The following is a 24,303-nucleotide window of genomic DNA, read 5'->3' as shown; positions in this document are numbered from 1 at the left end:
ACGCTGTACATTATGACCCGATGACTATTTATTTTATAACTGGAAGTTTGTACCTCTTGACCCTCTTCACCCGTTTTGCCCACCCCGCAAACTCCTCCCAGCTGGTAACTACCAATCTATTCTCTGTATCTCTTAGTTTGGTTTTGCTTTGTTTGTTAGTTTGTTTTGTGTTTAGCATATAAGTGAAAGCATATGGTATTTGTCTTTCTTTGTCTAATTTATTTCACTTAGCATAATACTCTTCAAGGACCATCCATGTTGTTGCAAATGGAAACATTTCATTCTTTCTAATGGCTGAATACTATTCCATTATAGATACACACACACACACACACACACACACACACACACACACAGTAAAACCTTGGACTGAGAGTAACTTGTTCTGCAAGTGTTCTGCAAGATGAGCAAACATTTCTAATAAATTTTAACTTGATAAATGAGCCATGTCTTGCAGTATGAGTAATACGTGATGCCAAACGTCACATGATCACAACGGAACCAATGGTTCTTCTCTCTCTCTCTCACTGCAGAGGAGGAGGAGAAAAAAAGGCAGAGGAGTATCCTCACTTCAGATGAGATTAGGGATATGTGTAAAATGCAGGAAAGTGAAAAATCTTGTAGAAAAGCACCACCTGAATAAGGCTGTAGCAGTGTGAGCAATGAATCTGTTTCAGGACAATGCAATGTCACATTTCTATGAAATCCTCAAAAGGAGTCAAAAGCAAGTGTCATTGGATAGGCTCCTTGTTAAAGTTGCACAAAAAGAAAAAGATTCCATTGAGCCAACAGATAGCAGTGATTTCATTAGTGATAGTGAAAGTCATCCTACACAACAACCCTCCTCTCTCTTGTCTCCCTCACACCAGCCACGAAGGTTTTCAAAGGTAAGTGCAGATTTATGTTTATTTTTCTTTATGTCTTTTATTTTCTTTATTATTTTGTATTATATTACAGTAATGTAATCATTCTTATATGAATACTGTTGGGTTGTGGAACAAATCATCTGAATTTCCATTAATTCTTATGAGGACATTCACTTTGATATACAAATGCTTTGGATTACAAGTTATGTTTCTGGAATGAAATACGTAGGTGTATATATATATATATATATATATACACACACACATATATATGCATATATATATATATACACACACATGTATATGCATATATATATATACACACACACATATATATGTATATATATACACACATATATACATATGTATGTATATATATACACACACACATATATATGCATATATATATACACACACATATATATGCATATATGCATATATATGCACATATATATACACATACATACATGTATATATATGCATATATATACATATATATACACACACACACATATATATACATACACACACACACACACACACACACACACACACACACACCACATCTTCTTTATCCATTCATCCATTGATGGACACTAAGGTTGTTTCCCTATCTTGGCTATTGTAAATAGTGCTGCAATGAACATAGGGGTGCCCTTATCTTTTTGAATTAGTGTTCCCATTTTCTTTGGGTAAATGCCCAGAAGTAGAATTGCTGGATCATATGGTAGTTCTATTTTTAATTTTTTGAGGAACCACCATACTGTTTTCCATACAGTTGTACCAGTTTACATGCCTACCAACAGTGCATGAGGGTTCCCTTTTCACCACATCCTTGTCAACACTTGTTATTTCTTGTCTTTTTTATTATAACCATTCTAACAGGTATGAGTTGATATCTCATTGTGGTATTTGATATGCATTTCGCTGATAATTAGTAATGTTGAGCATATTTTCATATGCCTGTTGGCCATCTGTATGTCTTCTTTGGAAAAGTATTTATTCAGATCCTCTGTCCATTAAAAAAATTTTTTTAACATTTATTTTTGAGAGACAGAGACAGAGTAGAGTGGGGGAGGGGCAGAGAGAGGGGGGTACACAGAATCTAAAGCAAGCTCCAGGCTCTGAGCTGTCAGCACAGAGCCCTACGCAGTGCTCGAACTCACGGACCACAAGATCATGACCTGAGCCGAAGTCAGACGCTTAACCGACTGAGCCACCCAGGAGCCCCTCCTCTGTCTATTTTTTAATCAGATTGTTTTGTGTGTGTGTGTGTGTGTGTGTGTGTGTGTGCATGTCTATCAGCTTTAGCAAAGCAGCAGGAGACTGCAGAGGTGGGCATGCCCACTGGCATTAGAAGGCCAGTTGTAGACTGCTGTGACTATGTGCACCCACCAGTGCTAGCAAGGTAAAGGGAGAGCGCAAAAGTGGCGCCCACCTCCGCTTCCATCTCTGGAGAGAGTCCCAACAGGCCCCTGTCCCTCTGGCAGATGCTTTATAATTAGCAAATAAATTTCTCCTTCGCATATCTATAGTCTAGGTTCTTTTCAAACTGCTGTTTTGTACTGGGTTCCGGGGCTAATGATTGTGTAGATGAGCCCTTTAAGAACAGAATCCCAGTTCCCTACAGCCCTTTGGATCTCTTGGATGTAAGCACCATTGGTTTTCAAAGCCAGACATTTTGCAGATTCATCTCTCCTGTGCAGGTCCCGAGGGTTGGTGTGTCTGATGCTGACGTGCTCCTCAGGGGGAAGCTCGTATTTGTGAGCTTCCTCCTGATCAGGGGTTGCTGTGCCAGGGTGGGGTTTCTGGTGAGACTATGTCTCTGCCTCTCCCACCCTCCCGGTGTGGCCCTGTCTAGTATCCTTTGCTGTGGAGGCATTTTTCAGCTAGTTTTCAGGTCTTTTTCAGAGAGAATTTTTCCGTATGCGGCTGTGGATTTGGTGTGCATGTGGGAAGTGAGTTCAGATATTCCTATATGGCCATCTTGAACCACCTCCCAAAATAGTTTTGAACATGTCTTATGGGGGCAGGTTTGAATTGAAGCACCACCTCATATCCATGGTAGCTTGAACATCTTATGATAAACACTTAAGATGCTACTGACTCTATCTCCTGAGTTACCCAAGAATATCAAGAGGCCACAACAATAAAAAGGGTAGAAGGTTCCTAGCAGCAGTAATACAAATTTCTCTTTCTCATCTCTCTTCTTCCTCTGACTACAAACGAAGAGAAAAGATTTGCATGCCGCCTTAAAGTTACATTCTAGAATCAAATAGCCAAGCTTTGTGAGAAAATATTGCTGTTTTGGAAATTTTTAATTTATAGCACTGCCAACACTCTGGTTAATTCTGCTTCCCTCAGCAATAAAGGTCTTTCTTTCTTTCCCTGTTTTATTCCTCTTGGGATATTTGATTTTTCAACAGAGCTTATAGTTTTCCCAGTGAGCTGACTTATCTGGTCAACTAGGTCAGTTTTCAGCATAGCCATGATTTGTGACTCTTCACTACTCTTGCTGCCTGGGTGCCTTAAGGTATTTTTCTACCAGAAGAACTTGAAAACTGAAAATGACTGAGAATTCTAAATTAATGTTTAGGTCCACATAAGCAAAGTACAAAGCTACTCTGTTGTGATTGCTATTGCTTAAAATATTCTCAGACTTTAGGAACTGACGTTTTGCTGATTAAACAGTCTGCCCAATAGTGTAATAGGCAACTCTACATAAGAAAACATAGTTAATGTACATTTCACATTTGTAACATCATAGCAACTGGGGGAAAGAATGTGTTATGACTATTACGGCAAAGACAGTTTAAATGTTAGAGTACATCAATGAATATTGTATCAACAGCAGATATTAAGGTTTTATAAAAAAAATCTATTTTTTATAAATGCATTTCTTAACCACGATGCAGTACTTAAAGAGAAACTCTCCATGACACAGTAATCCTAGTTTCAATGTTAGGAAATATTAGTTCTTACAATGGCTTATAAGGCTTTTCATGATCTGCGCTCCCTTATTCCCTTTCCAACCTTATCTTCTACCATTCTCCACTTCAGTCGCTCTCTCCAGCCACACTGGCCTCCTTGATATTCCTCTGACATACCAGGCACACTCGTTCCTTACGGCCTTTGTATAGGCTCTTCTCTATGCCTGAAAATCTCTTTCCCCAGATTCCTCCTGGTTCATTCCTTTACCTCAATCAAGCCTTTGCTCATCTCTCATCTTTTCACTGAAGGTTATTACGATGCCGGAGAAAACCACTGCAATTTAAGTTTCTTCTGGAAGTTCTTATGAATGCAATGTGGCAAGAAGAAGGAATAAGAGCTATAACTATCCAAAAAGCCGGCACAAAATTCTCTTTCATTTGTTTAGGCAAATGCCATTATTATATACCTAATAAGTCCAAGAAAATCTACTGAGAAACTGTTGGAAATAACAAAAATTCAGGAAGGAGATTAGTAACAAATAAATACCAAAACTAAGTATCTTTTCTAATTACCAACAATAAACAGAAAAAAAAAAAGCATGGAAACAATCTCATTTATAACAGCAAAAACCAAATAAAGAAAACACAAATAAGCTTTAAAAATATCTGAAAGCTATATGAAAAAAATTTCTACTGAGGAATATAAAAGATCTATAGCATTTAAAAAGCTACATATCAGTAAGAAAAAGACAAGGAAAGGATGTGAATAGGTAAAACACACAGTAAATATGAGCAATCTATGAACAAAGTAATAAATATAATTAAACAGGAAATTCAAATTAAAACTATAAAAAGACATGTGTCTTATATTTGCCAAAAGAATAGATAATTTCAATTATATGAGTAGTGAAAATATCAGGAAAATAAACTGGAACAACTTTTCTGGAGGACAATTTAGAAATTATCAAAAGCCTTAAAAGTATATACCCAATTGGTGTAGTCGGTTAAGCGTCTGACTCTTGATCTAAGCTCAAGTCATAATCTCACGGTTCATGAGTTTGAGCCCCACATCGGGCTCTATGCTGATGGCACAGAGCCTGCTTGGGATTCTGTCTCTCCTCTCTGCCCTTCCCCAGCTTGTGTGCATGCTCTCTCTCTCTCTCAAAATAAATAAACTTAAAAAAAATTTAAAAAGTATATACCCACTGATAGAGCAATTTGATTTCTAGAATTTTATCCTAAAAAAATAAGTGCACAAAGATGTATGTCCAAAATTATCACCACAGTGATATTAATAATGGTAATTTATTAACAGTAATAATAAATGTTTGTCAGTAGGAAAGTAGTTAACTAAAATACGGTATAGCCATTGAATGGAATACTATGCAGTTACTAAAAACTGCTTATCTAGATATATATTTACTGACATATGCAGGATACATCAAATTGAAAAAAAACCAAATCATTTAAGAAAAAAATATATGCACTTAAATAATTCTGAAAGAAAACCTATGAAAATATTAACTATATATTGGAACTATGTGGTAGTTTTCAGTCTGCTTTTGGCTTATCTCTATTCGTGGAATACATTGCAATTAACACATGTTACTTTTATGAAGAACTCAAACAATTAAAGCCAGTTTGATTCAGGAAAAACAAAATGTCTACTGCATGTTCACCAAATATCATGGCACGAGGTAGCCTACCTCCTGAGACTATAACCCACTCTTCCAGTGGCAACATAAGCAAGGGCTCCTAATAAAGATGGAGAGGAACAGGATCTCGTAATAAAGAGAAAAAGACCATTGTAGAGTAATAATCAAATCCATTTTCCTACCGTGGCAGTCACGTATCTCCCATTCCTTCCTCTTTTCTGTCTTCTCTTAGGAGGAATTAATAGAATTTTAACCAGGACAAACTGGGCTGTAGTTAAAGCCATGGAACTAGACTGAAACAAAGAAGCTGAGGTAGGCAACCTTTCAACTTATCCTGAGATATTAATTCAGGCAATAACCACTCCTAAGGCCACATGGGTACCAATGGCTACATGAGAAATTCTCCCCAGAAATATCAAGATCACAGGCACAGCTGCAATAGCCAGTTTGCTCTTGACCTCTTCCATTCACCTTTTTTTGAACCCATCTGGTATTACAAAGTCCAACCTAAATCTAGTCTTCTCAAAATAACCCCCATACTCCAAAATTATTCTTCCCCTTTTCCTCAAATAAAACTCCCATTTCCAAAGAACTGCTGATTCAGCTAGATATTAATCTGATTAGGGAAAGAGCAGTAATGCACAAATACTGATAGGCCAAGAACACCTTGTAACGATACTTCTTAATCTGAAAGGCTCATGGGGGAGATACTCTGAAATAAGGTGATTTCTATGCTATTTGACAATTCAGGAGGCAGTACCTTATCTTACCTATTGCTACATCTTCCTATTCTGTCAGGATATAAAACAATGGAATGCTGAAGGCAGTGATTTTTCATGTACTGCTTTTAATGGAAGAACTATAAAATGTCACAGGTTCTTTAAAACATACATTTTCCTCCTCATAATAAGAAAATTTGGCACATGAGCAAGAAAAGATCATACCTCTGTCAAGTATACTACAAGAAAGCGGGTTGGGGATATTCACATCAACTTGTCAACCATCAGCTTTGGCTTTAAGAAGACAGTTCATTCTTTAAGAATTCGAGAAAACAAGAATGGGATTAAGAACAATGCATACACTGTATCTGTTGGCAAACTGTAAATCTGAACAGTTCTCACATAATGACAGCATGAATCCCACCCAAAAAAAAAAAAAATACTGTAATGGAAGATAAGAGAATTACCCAAAAGCTTACAGAGCAAGAGTACTGTAAATCTCTGTAATATAGTAGTACAGGGTACAAAAAAATACATTCTGTTAATCAAGTCTGTGATGTCCTCAAAAGGATACAAAGGTATGTTCCCTTAAAAAAAAACAAGAGCAAGTAAGTACATAAGAGAGTAACATACAAATACACACTGAGATTAAAAGGAAGACAGATAGGGGCGCCTGGGTGGCGCAGTCGGTTAAGCGCCCGACTTCAGCCAGGTCACGATCTCGCGGTCCGTGAGTTCGAGCCCTGCGTCGGGCTCTGGGCTGATGGCTCAGAGCCTGCAGCCTGTTTCCGATTCTGTGTCTCCCTCTCTCTCTGCCCCTCGCCCGTTCATGCTCTGTCTCTCTCTGTCCCAAAAATAAATAAACGTTGAAAAAAAAATTAAAAAAAAAAAAAAAGGAAGACAGATAGTTAACGAAATAAAAAAGTAAGAACATAACAGGATTTAAATTTGCAGAGTATTCAATAACAGAAACAACACTGCAAAAGATGGAATCAGTAATATAAAGTATAAAGAGTTCTCCAAGGCTGCTGAGAAGTAGCAAATAACAGAAGATCGTGGGTTCAGAGAACAGAGAACAGAGAACAAAGATCTAAGCTCATCGGGAATAGGGGTACTTGAAAAAGAAATCACAAGTAATAGTTGAGGTTCAAATGGGAGGCTCACCCATGGTTTAGACAAAACAAACAGATGCATCTGTGAACAAATTTGGAGTTGTTAAGATAAAAAAAATCTGTACAACCAACCAGGGTAGAAAAATGAAAATGGTTACTTAAAAGGAATTGTGAAAGACCAGACTGATTTCAGCATTTCTCTTCTGCATTAAAAATTTCAAAAATCAGTAGTGCTACTTGTTTTGATGATTATCAGGTGTTGTATGTAAGTACTGAATCACTAAAATGTACACGTGAAACTAATATTACACTGTGTGTTAACTAACTGGAATATAGATAAAAACTTTAAAAAATCAGTGGTGCTAGAGCTACATAATTTTCTAAAAATAGGTGTGAGCCAAGAATTTTGTATGCAAACTAATACTCATTCAAGTGTGAAAACAACAGAAAGAAATTTAGGACCTTAAGGGCTTAGAAAATCCATGGGACACACATTTTTCCTGAAAAATTACCTGAACAGTTATACAGATTGACCAAAAGGTAAGTAAGAAATAAGAATCAAGAATGAGGAAGTTGAGGCATTAAGATATTGTAAACTGAAAAATTCTGGTTAATATGGCAGTCTAAGCAAATGTGAGCAGGACCCACTTTCTACTCAAATATAAAGAAATACTATATAAAATAGAACTACATTTAAAATAGACATTGTTTACATAGTCAACCCGAAATCAAGAATGGGAAATCGTCATGCCAGAAACAAAGAGGTGACTCAGTGTAAAATGGTGTGGTAGAATTTAAGCCCAATAGATATCTTTGAGACTGGGTTACAGGTATTAGGGACTAATGTTTCCAATGCCCACATAAGACCAAAAGTCAGGACCACAGGGAGCTGGAACTGGGATCACTGGATAAAGTCAGGAATTGAGAAGTGTCTTTGCCAGCTATGCAGGTGGAGTAACAAAGCCCCCTTCATTGTAGAGACACAGCAGATAAATGAGCTGCCGCCATTGAGCCATGAGTGGAAGGAGTCATCCCTGAGAAGCCCAACCCCAAGCCTGAACTCTTCATAAATATGAGATTCGTATATCTCCTATTCATGTAGTGCAGAAACCCTAAGTTCAGAAATTAACATCAAAACTGGTCCTGAACAGGTGAAATATGTAAGGCTATGAAACTGCTTCATAGGGAGACCTTCCTTATGAAGGGAATATTTGGTACTCCCAGGAATGATAGGCTCTGCTAAAGGTAAGTTCACAATAGAAAACTTTGAAGCTCATAAGAAAATATATCATTACATAAGAAAGTCATGAGATGAAACAAACAGAATTCACAGGAGAGAACAGAATTCTATGAGAAAAGGTTTATTTTTTATTTTTATTTTTTTTTTAGAGAGAGAGTGCAAGAGCAGGGGAGAAGGGCAGAGAGAGAGAGAGAGAGAGAGAAAGAGAGAGAGGATCTTAAGCAGCCTCCACACTCAATGTGGGGCTCCATCCCATGACCCTGGGATCATAAACTGAGGTGAAATCAAGGGTTGGATGCTCAACCAATTGAGCCACCTAGGCACCCCTATGAGAAAAAACTTTAAATTAACTTACTCAATAATATTTATTTAACACTCACTACAATTCAGGCACTGTTCTATACTGGGAATAACGGTAACAGACAAACTAGATGAATTTGTATTCTTTGTGGAGCTTACATCCCATTGTGGGAAAACAAATAATACACAGATCTATATAAAATATGTCAAGAGGCAGTAAGTGTTACAAAATAAAGGATAATGAATAGAGAGGGGGGGAATGGGGGGATGCTATTTTATATACTGGAGGTCAGGGTGGGTCCTCTACAGCAACCATTACCAAACTTTTTAGTCGCATGACTTTTCTTGTCTTTAAGAACTTTATAGTCTTAAAAAAATATTGTAAACATTTTGGTTTGTTTTTTTTTTTTTGCAAGCTAGACCTATCAATATTTTCTGTATCAAATATTAAAACTGAGGAATGGTAAGAAACATTTATTAAGAATAACAATAGTAAACCCACTGCGTGTTTAAAAATATGTATTTATGAAGAGACAGTATTTCCGAAAAAATAGTAAGAAGAGTTGCGTTCACATTTTTTTGCAAATCTCTTTAATGTCTGGCCTAAAGAAGACAACTGGATTCTCACATCTACCTGTTTATTCAATCTTTTGCAATATGTTTTTTTTTTTTGTCGTTGTTGAAATAAATGAAGAAAATATTTCTTCATACTGGCCTCACACAGTATATTTTAATACCCTTTTCAAATGATTGTGGGTATGCTTTATACTGCACCCAAACTAAACTGCTGGTAGTCCGTAAAGGTTAGTTGCAATGTGGAATCTGAAACTATTCCAAAGACTTTTTCCTCTTCTGTTACAATAAAATTTATTGGTCTATCTTGTGCTTTGAGAGGATCTTTTATCCATGCATGGTTTCCTAACATTATGTGCTGGTCATTTGGAAAATACCGTTTCACTCAACTATTCAAATCCTCCAGATGTTGATACATTTCAAAATATGATACTAAGAAATAACATTCATTAATATCATCACCAAACTCATCAGAAAAATCTTTAAGTATTGGGAAACTGTCAAACTTATAGGGGCAGGTAAGAGTCTTCCAAAATTCTAATTTTTGTTTGGAAGGTTGAATATTATCAATTGCAAAATATTACTAATACTACTACTACAACTACTTAACTATTCGTTGTTTGCCTTGAAATGTCAGGGTTACTTCATTTTTGAAAAAAATCTGCCAAGTACTCAAGTTCAAATAACTACAGCCTGTCAGTTATTCAAGTAAAAATGGTGTTCCAGAAAAAAAAGAGAGCTATTTCATACTGCAACTCATCACACACAGTATTGAAAACTCATGTACACAGTGGTCAACTTCAAAACAGTCATGGCATATAGTGAAACTGGTGGGTTTTATTTTTTACTGCGAGTTTACGACAGTGAAAAATACAATGACTGCTAGCACAGTTTGGTATCACTGCCTTGATTTGTGCTAAGGCACCAACACTTTTACTCACTGCCTTTACCCACCATCAATGCGCATGCAAGCATGGTGAAAATGGCAAATAATGTCTTTGCGTTATTAAGAAAATAGTTTGACATCACAAGACCTCCTAAAGAGTCTTGGGGATGCCTTTGGCTACAGATCACATTTTGAAAATCAGAGCTCTAAAGTGGCAACTGCACCCTAAGATTTTCATGGGACTGTCCTTTTCAAAAGTCTCACATTCCAGTGGAATGGTTGGCCACCCTCCAGAAAGAGACCTAAAAGAAGTGAGTGTACACAGAATACCACTAGCTGACGGAAGATGCATTTCGGGAAGAGGAGACACCAAGTGCAAAAGCCCTGAAGTCAAAGAACGGCAGAAAATTAGATTATACTTGAGGCTGTTTGATGTCAACTCTCAAATTAAGGTAGAGAGTCATTGTGTAATTGATTTCCAATTATTCGTAGTGTGATTTAGAAGTTGCTTAATGAATGTTTGTTGAATGAATAATTCTCCAATGAGTGATCGGAGATATTTATAAATGAGGAACACAGTTAACTGATTTTCTAAGAAATCACAAATCAAAAGATAAATTATTGAAAAAGGATTCTTTTCTGCTGTATAAGGAGGTCAGCAAACTAAATTTAATCTCACGCTTTTTGCATACTGAGCCACAAACTTACTATTCTTTAATTAGAGAACCATTCTCTCAGTTCCTGGAAAGGAAACTTTTTTTTCTTCCTGTTGAGAACATTTCTCACATTTCAAGCTAAACAATTCACTTAGAGTAGCTCTTGAAAGAAAGAAAAGAAAAGAAAGAAAGAAAGAAAAGAAGAGAAAGAAATAGAGGCACATGTGGTAAATTTTACAATTAGAAACAGTGCAGTAGATTTTCCACTTTGTGAATCCGAGCCAGGAAGTGTGCAACTTTTGTGATTTATAAGCACTTGTAAATAGAAAGGCTATCTGGCATACTGTTATAGAGTTTGCTCTACACTGCTATTATCATGAAATATTCTTTGGATTTTAAGATCGTGAAAACAAAGTTGAGAAAAAGGAGTTCAATAAATGCTATACGTAATATTTTTCATTTAATTTATAAATGTAATTATTCCAGTTCTATCAATATGAAGAGAGATCACTGCTTCTCAGAGACCAGCTCTCCACACCTTACAAGAATTGGAACCGTGCAAATGACCATTAATCAAGCAGCTCATCTTACGAATAGATGTGCCAAATGGCCAATAAGCACCCGAAAAGATGTTCAGCATTAATGCCATTAAGAAACTTGAAATACAAACCAAAACCAAAGTATAACCCAGATACCATCCCACACCCGCTGAGATGGCTATAAAACAAAAACAAAACAAATTAAAAGCCCAGGAAACATCAAGTGTTGGTGAGGATATAGAGAAATTGGAACCCTGCTATATTGCTGGTGGTAAAGTAAAATGGTGCTATTGCTATGGAAATAGTGTGGCATTTCCTCAAAAAGTTAAACCTATACTTACCATATGACCCAGAAATTCCACTCCTGGATGGACTACTCAGGAGAACTGAAAATGTGTGTTCATACACAAACTTGTGGACAAACATTCATAGCGGTATTATTCTTAACAGCTAAAGTGGAAACAACCCAACCTTTAACCCAGGTCTGATGAATGGATAAACAAATGTGGTAGATCTATCCATACAATGGACTATTATTCAGCCACAAAAAGGAACAAAGTGGTGATACATGCTACCATATGGATGAACCTTGAACACATGCTAAGTGAAAGAAGCCAGGCAGCAAAGGCCACCTATCATATAAATCCACTTACATGCAACATCTGGAGACAGAAAGTAGATTAGTGGTGACCTAGGGTTGGTGGGGTATGAGGGGGATGGAGGGGGATGCTAAAGGTATAGGGTTTCTTTGGGGGAGGAGGTGATGAAAATGGTTTACGATTAGTCACAGTTGCACAACTTTTTGAATAGGCTTAAAAACACTGTTTTGTAACTTTTAAAATGTATCTTTATTTTTAAAAGTAACATAACAGCTATGTCCCCACCCCCAGCTTAAGAAAGTAAACATTATGTGTACAGCTAAAATGCCCTGTATACCCTTCCCTGATTACATTTATCTTCTACCCCCATCAGAGATAATCACTATCTTGATGTTGCTACTTATCATTCCACGCATGTCATTATACTTTCACTATATATTTATAATCCCTCATAAGATCTATTATTGTTTTGTGTGGTTTTAAATGGTATCATACTTATGTACTTCTATAGGTTGCTCTTTTTTTTTATCACAGTATTATGTTTTAGAGCTTTGTTGATTTGGTGGGGGGGGGGGGCGTCATTATTAAGTGGCTTTTTCACAATGACATTTAGTACTTAGAATTCTGAGGTCATACTCCCTGGAATAATAACTAAATCTGTTAAATGTCTTTGCCTAATTTTTTTTAAAATCAATTCAATCAGGTGATTTCTTCAAGCATCTCAAACCATCACTGAGTTCTTGTCCAAAATAAAGGAATTTTAAGGCCATGTTAATAACATAAAGGCTTTATAAGGACCCCAACATAAAACAAGTCTTAATGGACAGAGGGATAACTTACAGAAGAAAACCTGGCATTATATACTTTCATATGTGATAAATAATACCAAGATTAAATGACAATCCATTAGCCTTACATATTTCAACCAACTACAGGGACTCTCTACATGGGCCTTCTGGCTTACACCACTGAAATATTTGTTGTAGAAACTGCAGGTGCCTCAAATACACATTCTTCCTTTCCTCAGTTAAGCATTACTTCTCAGAAATTTGTACCATTCCTAAGCTGTCCACTGAATTTGGGAGAATTTTCTACTCTTGACTACAATTATTGAGTTAGGGATAGTCACATGTCACAATTTGTAGAAATGACAGGAAAGGAGGTATCTGATGAGGCTAATTTACTTGCTTTTCAGAGAAAGCTTCTGCAAACTTCCTTGTCTCTCCCCCTGATTCAGAACAAGAAACCATGCGACTCTAGGAATTGTTAGTTACTTTTCGGGGAACACAAGGACAACCAGCATTCTACCATTCTTCTTTATTAACAAAATTACAATTTTATTCAGAGGAGGAATGCATCCCCTTAAAAGTATCTACATTCCCAGGCTCCATTTTCCAGGCTTGACCATGTGACCATCTAATCCTTGAGATGCAGGTCTAAGTCCTTAGAGAGGCCTTCCCTTCCACCAAAGCAATGATAAAGCCACATGAGGAGAAGTCTTTTATTTTCATTTTCTCCTCTTCTTCCAGCTGGAATTCAGATATAATGCCTGGGTATGGAACAGTACTTTGACTGTAAGGATGAAAGCCACATGCTAAGGATAGTGCAACAGAAAGAATGTTTTAATCCTTAAATCTTCCAGGATTTCCTTGAGCACCTTAATAAATGGCTTTGGATTTCCTACTTCCACACTTCCCATTACATGGAAAAAAAATAAACCTTTATTTGGTAAAGCCACCATGGTTATATCTTTGCTATAGGGAAGCTGATGCGATTCCAACCGACATAACTTCTGAATCCAATGTTTGGTTTTCAAATACGTAAGAAAGTAGTTTCTCAAAATTGTTTAAGCTCTTTTGAGTTGGATTCTGTTTTTTGCCACCAAGAGCACCCTAAACTGATGGAGCCCTCTAAGAAAGGAGTAGTACCTCTGACTTGACTCTAAACTCTCAAGGGCAAAGGCTGTATATTACTCATCCTACCCTGCTGCCTGACTGAAATGGATCTCTGCTAATGAGTAGCCCATATGATTACAGGGAAACCTTTGTAAACTCAAAGTATTACCTTGCTTGCATAAGGCCACCCAACTGGAAAAGCAGAGGAACAAAGAAATGAAACATTCTTATTAATAATTTCATTAGACACATAGGACACCTATTCATCAAAATTGCTGAAATATCAAAGCAAGGAGGCTTTTAATGAACCATGCCTTTGGTTTGCTTTATGTCTCCAAACTTTTCTACATCCTCATCCTGTCCTTATTCCTTTCTTTATACTATACTACAGTGGTTAAGAGCAAGACCTCTCTAGTTAACCCCACACAGATTCAAATCTTTTATCTATTACCTCTTACGTGACCTCGTGTTAGTTACTTCATTCCTGAGTTTCAACTGTCTCAAATGAATAAGGGTGGAATAATTCTACCAACCTCGCCGAGTTCTTATGAGAATTAATTGAGATAGTGTTTGTAAAATGCTTACCATAAGGCGTGATATACAGCAACAGTTTGCTCGATATTACCTCTTATTTTTAGTTTGTACAACAGAGGAGGTATCCCTCCTTTTGTCTAAGGCTAATTCTTACCTTATGCTCTGGGTCCCATCCTCCTTTGATTTCCTCAGAGACTTTTAATTATTGATTATCTTTACTCTCTAGTCTTTTTTTTTTTTAAGTTTATTTATTTTTGAGAAAGAGAAAGAAAGAGAGAGGAAAAAAAAAAAAAAAAAAAAAAACTTGAGTGGGAGAAGGGCAGAGAGACAGGGAGAGAATCCCAAGCAGGCTACACCAGCTCAAACCCACGAACCATGAGATCGTGATCTGAGCCAAAATCAAGAGTAGGGTGTTTAACTGACTGAGCCACCCAGGGGCCCCTCTCTAGTCTTTATCTTTAATCTCTCTCTGTAGAGCCCTTCCCAAGAATATGCATAACAATGATGATGGTAAGGATAATGATGAAACAGGAGATAGGATCTGAAGATAGAAGAATTGTCCTTTGTCAGAAGGAAGGGCACTCCTTCATAACAGGAAGAAAAGGGGAGAAAATGGGTCTTCACATAGGCAGGTTTGGAGAACTATAGGTGGGAAAATAAAAAAAATCTCCTGTTGGATGGTTTCTATTTTCTCTGAAACAAAAGGCAAAGTTATCTATCGCCTAAGTGTTAAACAGTTCAGAAGAGACAATAAAATATATAAAAATAGTGAAGGTTTAAGTAGCCACTACAGAGGGTGAGAAAGACATGTAGTAGTATTTCCAGGCAGTGTGGAGGTCTCAGTTGAAGCTGAGGCTAACATTCATGAATACTGGATCCAATCTCCCCTGGAATTGTCCAAGTGCTGACACAGCAGCAGCTAATTGGTTCACTTAGAGTCGGGAGTCTTGCAAGGGGGTGGGGTGTGAAAGAAGAGGAGAGAGAGGAGTCAGGAGGAAGAGTGGAGTGACCAACCATGAAATCTAAGAATAAAGAGGGAAATGAATGAACAGACAAAGTACTAGTAGAGAAAGAAATGGATTCAAGGTTCAGATGAAATTGAAAAATATGATGGAAAAAAATGAAATTATTTTATTGATTTTGAAAGTGAAGTGGTTTTAAAGTGATGGCAAAGCCCAGAGTATGATTATGGAAATAGGTGGCTGAGGTGGAGTGAGGAAAAAGGTCACTGAAAATGTGGCAACCAAAGAACTAACATGCCAGGGTGGTAGCTGAATAGTCCATACGGACAATGACATTCATAATGATGGGGAGAGTGGAGACAGAGTGGAAGCCTGTGACCAGGTACCAAATTCTAAATAACAAGTGAGTGAGTAGGGTAACAGAAAAGAAAGATGGGAAGGTATGGTAGAACACAGTATGGGCCACCCTAAGAGGGTGGAGAAATATTCTGGCAGTAGCATGGGGGAGTGAAGAAAACATCTGCCAAACCTCTACGAGGTATCTTCAGTGTGAAAGAAAAATACTCTGTAGGATAGATTCCAGACTCAAAAATATATTGACTGGCTATGGAATTATACACACGACCAAGGTGAATGCAAAAGACATAATGTACCTAAAGTTTTATACTACAATTTTAGAAAATCAGCTGTGCATGTTCAGGACAGGAGGGATTTTGCTTAAAGGACTTTCATGTAAAGAAGTCAGAGAGACTGTAAGCAACTAAGTGTAACTACCCCCAAAAGTGTCTTGGTCACAATTAATGAAACTATAGGAATATATTAAATTGTGATAAGCAGAGTTTCCATGTTACTTGCTAAAATTGAGATTAAACAATTCTCATGTACTGCTTTTTAAACACTGTTGATTAGAGGGAAGAAATAATGCCCTTCTTTTATTTATGTTTTTAAGTAAATTTTAATCAACAATAAAATTAAGAAGGATATGAATTTTTCATTGTTCAACTTTTACAAAATGAAAAAATCTTAGTAACAAAACTCCCTTTCAATATCATAAAGAACAATTTGTGATTTTGTTCGTTCCATAATTAGGTAATAGAGTACTAACAGACATGACTTTTACCTACTGTTTTGGGTGGGTCCCTGGAGGGAAGGGTTTTTATCAACTTAAAAAAAAAAGAATACGTACATTTTGAAGAAAGTAAAAGAAGCCCCCTTAAGTGACTTGTTTATTGAAATATAATTTTCTTTTAAAAATTCATTAAATATTATCTTATTATTGTTATAATGTTTATACAGTAAGTTAAAATTGGGAGAAGAAAAATTAAGCAAAATAGCCTCAGACCTTCCTCTAGTGATTTTCTCTTGAGGCAGTATGGCATTATGTTAGGTTTTATGTAGTATGTGTATAAAGATTAAATGCCCAAATTTTAACTATATACCATTTTTAAAACAAACAAACAAACAAACAAACAAACAAAGATACCTTTCAAATGCTTAGAAGAAACTACAAATGTTCTGTGGGTCCTTTATTTTGATTTGCTCAGTCTTTGATTTGCTCTGTCCTCAATACTATAAAACCTTTCCTTGACTATCAGAAGCTTCAGGTATATTGGTAAGCATTAATGCAAATCCAGGGCATGTTCTTGTCTTTCTGTTTTCATATTACCAAACCTAACCAGCCATACTGTAGCCCTCCAATTCACAAAGTACTCATACTATATAATCTTGAGACTTTTGCAACCATATATTTTAAAGGACTCATCGAGCCCTGAAAGGCAAATGCTATCATTCAAGTTCTAATTACATGCTACCTGGGTTTTACAGAACAGAAAAAAAAAATGAGTACTGTACTTCCTAAATACATTTTTTGACCACAAGCCGCTTCCAAAATAAATGCCCCAAATATTTTCTGAATGTATCACTGTACAAATAGCTCAAGCACTGGCCTATTCAAATTATGTTCTAGTTTCTCCCTATGCTGCTTCCACTTGATAAATTGGTCAATAAATGCCAAGTCAAATATTCAAGTAAATATATTTTCATTGTTATTGGCAGACATATAATTAACTCTGAGAATAAAAGATACAAGAAATCAATTTATGATTACTTCTTCAGTTGTTCCCATTAGTCATTTACATTATAATTGTGGTTCCACTTTTAAAATCGTTATCCATACACATACACACACACACACACACACACACACACACCACTTTGACTATATTATAAATCAAATTATTTCAATTACAAATTAGTATTGTATGAACTGTGAACCTCTATGTTAATTTTATTAGTAAGATACAATTGTACTATTACCCACGTATATGAGCGGATTAAAAAACAATGCACATTTAAGAGCCTATATTAATTAGTAATTTCAGCAGATGTTTCTAAACAATGTTAAGGATTTGCTCTGTCTTTTCTCAAGTATAAATATTTGAGCCAACATTTTTTAAGAATGTGTATTTAGCCACAAATTACATTTCCATTTCAACAAAATAGGCTGCTAAAAAAGAAAATAGTACAAAGAGCAAACCTATTTTTTTTTTCAAAGAAGATATACAAAGAGCAATTTTTTTTTAACATTTGTTATCTGTCAGGTCAATATCTTCACCAATCCAGGAAAAATACATTTTGTATAAAAACTTACATAAGTGACCTTTTAAAAATTTGTCCTAAACTAAATGCAAAAGCTTCAGATACATTATTATATGTGGATTTCATGAAGAATAAAACTTAAGATGAGCTCAAGAAATCTGTTTCTTTCTTTTTTATATTTCAAAAAATTTTTTAATGTTTATTTATTTTTGACAGAGAGACAGAGAGAGAGTGCACGCACAAGTGGGAGACACAGAATCCAAAGCAGGCTCCAGGCTCTGAGCTGTCAGTAGACAGCCTGACGCGGGGCTCAAACTCACCAACCATGAGATCATGACCTGAGCCAAAGTCGCACACTTAACCGACTGAGCCACCCAGGCGCCCCAAGAAATCTGTTTTAACAAAATATGCTATCATTACTCAATTGTTACTTTCATTGTGGTAGCTTAATTGCTTTTAATTCTACATCATGAACAAGTCATTTAACCTCTGTGTTTCCTCACCCATAGAGGGGGATTCGTTATGGTGCCTCATCACAGGATTCCTGGGAGGGGTAAAGGAGTTAATGTAGGTAAAGCATTTAGAACACTGCCCAGCACACAGTAAGTGCTCAGTAAGTGTTAGCTAAGCATTACCTAATTGCATGTTTTGCCTATTACTTTCATTAGCTTCCAGTTACCAATCTTGAAAGTATCTTAATTCTTTTTAAAGAAAAAGAAAGCTACATCACGGCATTCTTAATGCTCTACCCGCTGCATCAGTTTACAATATTGTTGTTAGTAGCTACTTCGTCCGCTACTCACAAGCAAAGCAGGACCTAGGGTCTCACTGAGTAACAGTTCGAAATTCTACTTTGAAAGACAGCACTCTATTATCCTACTATTAGTTCTCATCAATTCATTCAAACGCCAAAACAAACTATGTGCTGGGCACCGGATACAAGTTGTGGGAACAAAAGATGGGTAAGAAAAAAATGCCAGACGTGTCGTTCCCCAAACAGTGAGGGATACAAACACAAATACAAGTATGTACTGTTGTTTAATTGTAACGTGGTACAATGAATGCTATAATAAAGAAATTTTCTAAGCTGTCCAAGGGCAGGCTTCGCAGGTCACCAGGTAAATAAGGGATCTAGGATTACTTTGTTGAGAAAGATAACTGGAAATCCCTCGCACTGGTTAAAATAGACATATTTTAAGCAAACAGACTTCCTTAAACAGATTTGCCATTGCACACAGCTTGTTTAGTTTATCTCTAGGTGTTGAACAAATATTTTTGAATGAATGTCTCCCCCACGTCCCCCATAGCAAGGCCTTCGTTAGGGCATACTTGGATGATGTTCGTAGCTCCCTTCCTCCCAGAGCTCAGAGAAATCTTCCTAAAACCACTTTTATCACACCACTCCCTGCTCAAAAGCCTGGAATGGTTTCCTCCTATTCCCAGATATCAGCTCTCTGCTTTGACTAGATTTCTCTCCCAATATGCCTTGGGCATGATTCCCTTTTGTTCATATCCTCTCTCTGCCCCAAATGCTTTTCTCTTATTACTTATTTCTGCCTTTCCAAAATCCTACCCACCCTTCAAAATCCTCCTTCAAGAAGCCGTCAGATTTCCTTGCTTCTATTTAAGATCACATAACTTTTCAAATGACGCAGAAAACAGAGAGATGCTAGTGAAAAAATTACACTTTTGGATGAAAGAAATGTCCAACATGTCATAGGGAACTGAACAACAAATGGCAGAAGTTGGTTCGAAAGCTACATTCAATTGTTATATCAACACAGCCCATTTCCTAAATTATTTACTATTCAAAATTTATACACTGCACCAACTACCTATTGAAAAACTTTTTTTTTTTTTTTCCCAGTGACATCGGGCTCTTTTAGAAGTTAACCATCCTACAACAAGGACAATCAATTCTTCATTACTTTTAAACTGGTTTCTTTAGGGCAAGTTCATACTAGAATGAGCCTCACGGGACTCAGTGCTTGAAATATTACCCGGCAACATGCAACTCCACTAACCAGCCTAGTAATGTGCCTCCTACTGGAAGGACAACTAGTTACAGGGTAAAATATCCTCAAGAACCCAAGTTAAAACAGATTTTTTTGTATCCCAAGTGACAATGAGCATGCTCCACCGGTCAATCTACCTTGGATTCCAACTTGATTTTCTCTTCATTCAGCATCTCAGTTGCTTTCTTAATGTCTTCACGACATCTGTTAATTTCCGACCTTACTGTAACACAAATTAAATCCTTAAACACCTCCACCTTTCTCAAGCCCCCGTGTCTGTTGATGTAGACAGCAGATTTCCCCCCCCCCCCCAAACCCGCTCTGACTTCGCCTGCGGGGCTGCCTTATGCTCCAAGCCCCCACCTCGAGGAGCCAGAGACCCCCGCAGGAGACAGAAACACCCACCTTCTCGGATCAAGCGGCGACTCTCCTCCGCCCGATGCTCCGAGAAGATGATGTGCTGAAACAAGGACTCTAAACTCATCTCAGGCCCCGGCTGCCACGGATCCTTCCTGGGCCCTTCAGTATTTGGTAGCCGCGGGTCCTGGAAAGCACAACAGGGACAAGGATTGTTCAGGGCTGTTCTTCCTGCATCGGCCTCAGCCCGGGTCTCCCGAAGCGGGACGCGAGCCCGGCTCCAGGCCTTTGTTTCCCCTGTTCACTAAGGACTGACAACCGTTTTTCCCCCACGCTCTGCCCGGGACAGCAACTCTGCTCTCTCCTTCCCTGGCTGAACGCAGCTCCCTTTCCTTCAAGGCCCTACTCGGAGTTTCTTTTCTGTGCTGGTGGCAAATAAAAATGGAGGCTCCGAGAGCCGAGGCTTTGGAGCCTGCCGGGGCAGCAGCCCTTTGTGGCCGGCCTTTTCCTCTCCGTCCCCTCCTCTCTTTTAAGGAGAAGGGCCACATAATGCTCCCTCCCTCAGCAAAACGTGTACTTGCTCACAATACCATGGCCTGGAGACCTTCCTGCAGGCGGCCGCCAGCGCCTAGCCTTGGCCTCGCCTGCTGTGGACGTAAACTACGGCGTCTCGTTGGGTCCATCTGCCTTCAAATGTTTTGCTTTGCCCATGTGGCCCCAAAGGTCTTAAGACCTCGCTTGGGCTTTGGGGGATCTATCTCCAAGGCACAAACACCCCGTGTCATAAAGAACTAAGTACTCATGATTCTAAATATAAACCGCAACAGCTTATCCTTTGACTGTGGCAAAGACTGCTATAAATGTGCAATGTCTGACATTCCGCCTTAATCATTCCTTTGTAATCAGGCATATCTTTTTAGTCTGCTTTAAAATTAATCATTGCCTTTTGTAATCAAGCTTCAGTAATGTTAACACTTCGATATCTGCACAATATGTGTCAGAGACCAAAGTGGTTGCTAATTAAAGCTTAAACATGAAAGGCACCTTTGGGACTTTTGCATGGGATTTTTAAATTAAAAAATAAAGTATTTTTTTAGTTTTAGTAGGTCAAAATTGTAATACTATAATCAACATTTATCTTGATTTCTGAATGTAGCATTGACATTGGCTAAACTTAAAAAAGTAATTTTTAGTTAGATTGTATTAGAATTGAAAGACGGCAACATCATCTGTCACATCATCTGTATAAGAGACTTAATTAATACTTCATTAACGCGGTAGCGTATTTGGTTATAAGTTTTAACCTATTCCAAATTTCCACCTCAATTTCCATCACGCCATGTATGATTATAAGTTAATTTTTAAACTTTATTATAAAAGAATATGTACAGAAAAGTGAATGATATAGAAAAGAATTGCCCATAAACATACCGTTCAGAAGCAAATATTAAGAACATTTTGGCTACTGCCTTCCGAGTAATCCTCCTCACCTTGAATTGTTCTTTCCCAAGCTTGAAAATATTATTAATAAGTAATAATTACAACTAATGCTATTTATTGAATGTTTGCTGGGTACTACTCTGAACACAACAATTTTTACTATTACCTTCACAGTATTGGTATAGAAAACTGAGACACGGAAGAGTTAAGTATCTTGCCAAGGTGGCAAAGCTAGTATATGGCAGACCTAGAGCTGAAACCAAGAAATCTGAGATCAAAGACCATGAATTTAATTTTGGCTTTGACTCTGTTTTCCTTTGATTACATCATAAGCAGTTTACCATTTCGTTGAAAACTCTTCATAAGTACATTTTTCTATCTTCATAATCCCCATCATGTGATGCATGTGTAAAATGTAGATGTACTGAAATAAATTTGACTATTTTATCTGTTCAAGGATGGAAAACAAAACTGAAATTGTGGTTTGAACCATTTTCTTTGAGTGCTCGTTTGGAGGCTTATGAACTGTGCCACAGCACTGTCAAAGGAAAGGGCTTCCAGAAGATAAATTATATCACTAATTAATATCACTCCCTTCAGAATTATTTCCCGTGGACTTGCACAGGGAGCAGCCTCACAAGGAGGCTGCTTTTCAAAAGCATGCTGCTCTTTAACATCCCAATTTTATTAGTTACACTCAAACTCACATTTATTATTTAACATGTTCTTTCTGTACTGAAACTTGGCAGAGTGGAATTTGGGCAGCCTTTGGGGAGCCTGGTCGCCTCACTCACGCAGGCGTATCCAAGAGAGAACTGTTGGAAATTCTGGAATGGGGTAAGGGGGAAGAAATGTCTTCTTCGTCTTCTGCAGTATGCAACAGAGTATTTTGGTGCTCTTAAATCCCAAGTTCAATTCTTAGAGGTACCAAACTATAGGTACCTCTAGGCATGGTTCCTTTCTTTTAGTTGTTCAAACAAACATGACTATCCAAGCCCACAATCAAATTCTAAGTGTTTTTTTAATAATGAGTAAAAGTAACATGTTACGATATTAAAATATTGTTATCATGTACTAGCTTTATTCATTTGTCATATACTAGCTTTATTCATATATTGTATTCAGTAATATATTCTTATAGATATACATGCTAATTACATTCTATAATATTCAGAGCAAGGGTAGCATTACTTAAATTGATGCCAAATAAAAATGGTATATGGCATGCTAAAACTAGGGCATACCGTTTTCTGAAAATGTTATCTTATATGTATAAAAAAAAGTGATTCATTCGACAACTGTTTAATGAGTCTGCTATTCAATCAACATTCACTCAACAAATATTATTGAGCATCTCCTATGTGCCATATTAGAGAAACAACAACAGGATTTAATAAAAACAGAACTACATAAAAACTATTTTTCTTCCCCCGGATATTTCTAACCTCATTGGAGAATTATTATATTTTTCAGCATTTTGGCATCAGTATAAACAACTGCTCTCAGATGTTCCAACAGATGTTCTTTAGAAAGAAAGCCAATTATTTGCATTATGATACCCACATATGATTCTCAGATCTAAACTTTCCATCTGTACATGTTTCATTGAATTGCATACCTATGAAATATAAAAGTTAAGATCACTCATTGTCTCTCAACCTCAGACTTGTGTTCATAAAAACTCTAGCACCTGGGTTATTGAGCCATTGATAATTGCTTTGCTAGAAGGCCTTACATAAGGCTGGATTGCTCTTGTGATTTAAAATGCATTTCCTCTCCTTTCTTAGATTGATGACTTCCCTAGGTTCTAAACCAGGCTTGCAAATACCCACTAGCCCAGGGCATATATATTGCAATGAAAAGAAGAAAAGTAATTCATTTATTTTATGTTTTTCTCAGGGCATCTGCCAAAAAGAAAAACAAAACGTAGGTTCAACCAAGTTTAACAACCATTTATTGAGTATCTACTAAGTATAAGAAAGTCTCTGCCAGGTACCATGGGGATACAAAATTGAAAGGTACAAGCCCTGCCCTCCTAGAGGTCATCAGCTATCAAATGAGATATAGCATGCACAAATAACTCCTAAGCAGGCTGTGTATGAGACCTTCACTCCCGTGTTACGGGAATCTGGCAGAGGGAGAAAGAATAAGTCTGATGTGGGTGACCTGGGAGACTTATCACTTGGGGGTAGACTCTGAGCTACATTTCAGTGAGGGTGCAACTTCAACAGATAGCGAGTAAGGGAGAAAAAAAAGCAGAAAGTTAGATGAAGTCAACATTGAGATGGTGTTTAACATTTTCATAAACTATATAATGGGAAATCATGTAATGTTTTCTAGCAGGTGAGTGGGCCTGTCCGAGGTGCTCTAGGTAATCAATCTGTGGCAGTGAGTTAGAAGTACTAGAAAGGAAGAGAACATCAGCTA

At 37.2% G+C, this 24,303-nt stretch overlaps 1 protein-coding gene across 1 annotated transcript in view; it reads right to left on the bottom strand.

The window, feature by feature from the left end:
• CCDC172 (coiled-coil domain containing 172) overlaps nt 1-21,082 on the bottom strand; it is a 59,444-nt gene extending 38,362 nt beyond the window's left edge. Inside the window, exons 1-3 of the mRNA XM_040486569.1 lie at nt 21,027-21,082; nt 20,485-20,623; nt 20,217-20,302 (exon numbers count right to left, since the gene is read on the bottom strand). Coding sequence (XP_040342503.1) covers nt 20,217-20,302; nt 20,485-20,623; nt 21,027-21,029 — 228 coding nt within the window. The 5' untranslated portion in view covers nt 21,030-21,082. The remainder of the gene's footprint in view (nt 1-20,216; nt 20,303-20,484; nt 20,624-21,026) is intronic.
• Nucleotides 21,083-24,303: the final 3,221 nt, after the last annotated feature.

This window comes from Herpailurus yagouaroundi, unplaced genomic scaffold (assembly GCF_014898765.1).
Source record: "Herpailurus yagouaroundi ecotype Mexico unplaced genomic scaffold, PumYag 163, whole genome shotgun sequence".
NCBI lineage: Eukaryota > Metazoa > Chordata > Mammalia > Carnivora > Felidae > Herpailurus > Herpailurus yagouaroundi.
Note: the sequence above shows the minus strand (reverse complement) of the source record. Positions and strands in the feature narration are given on the sequence as shown.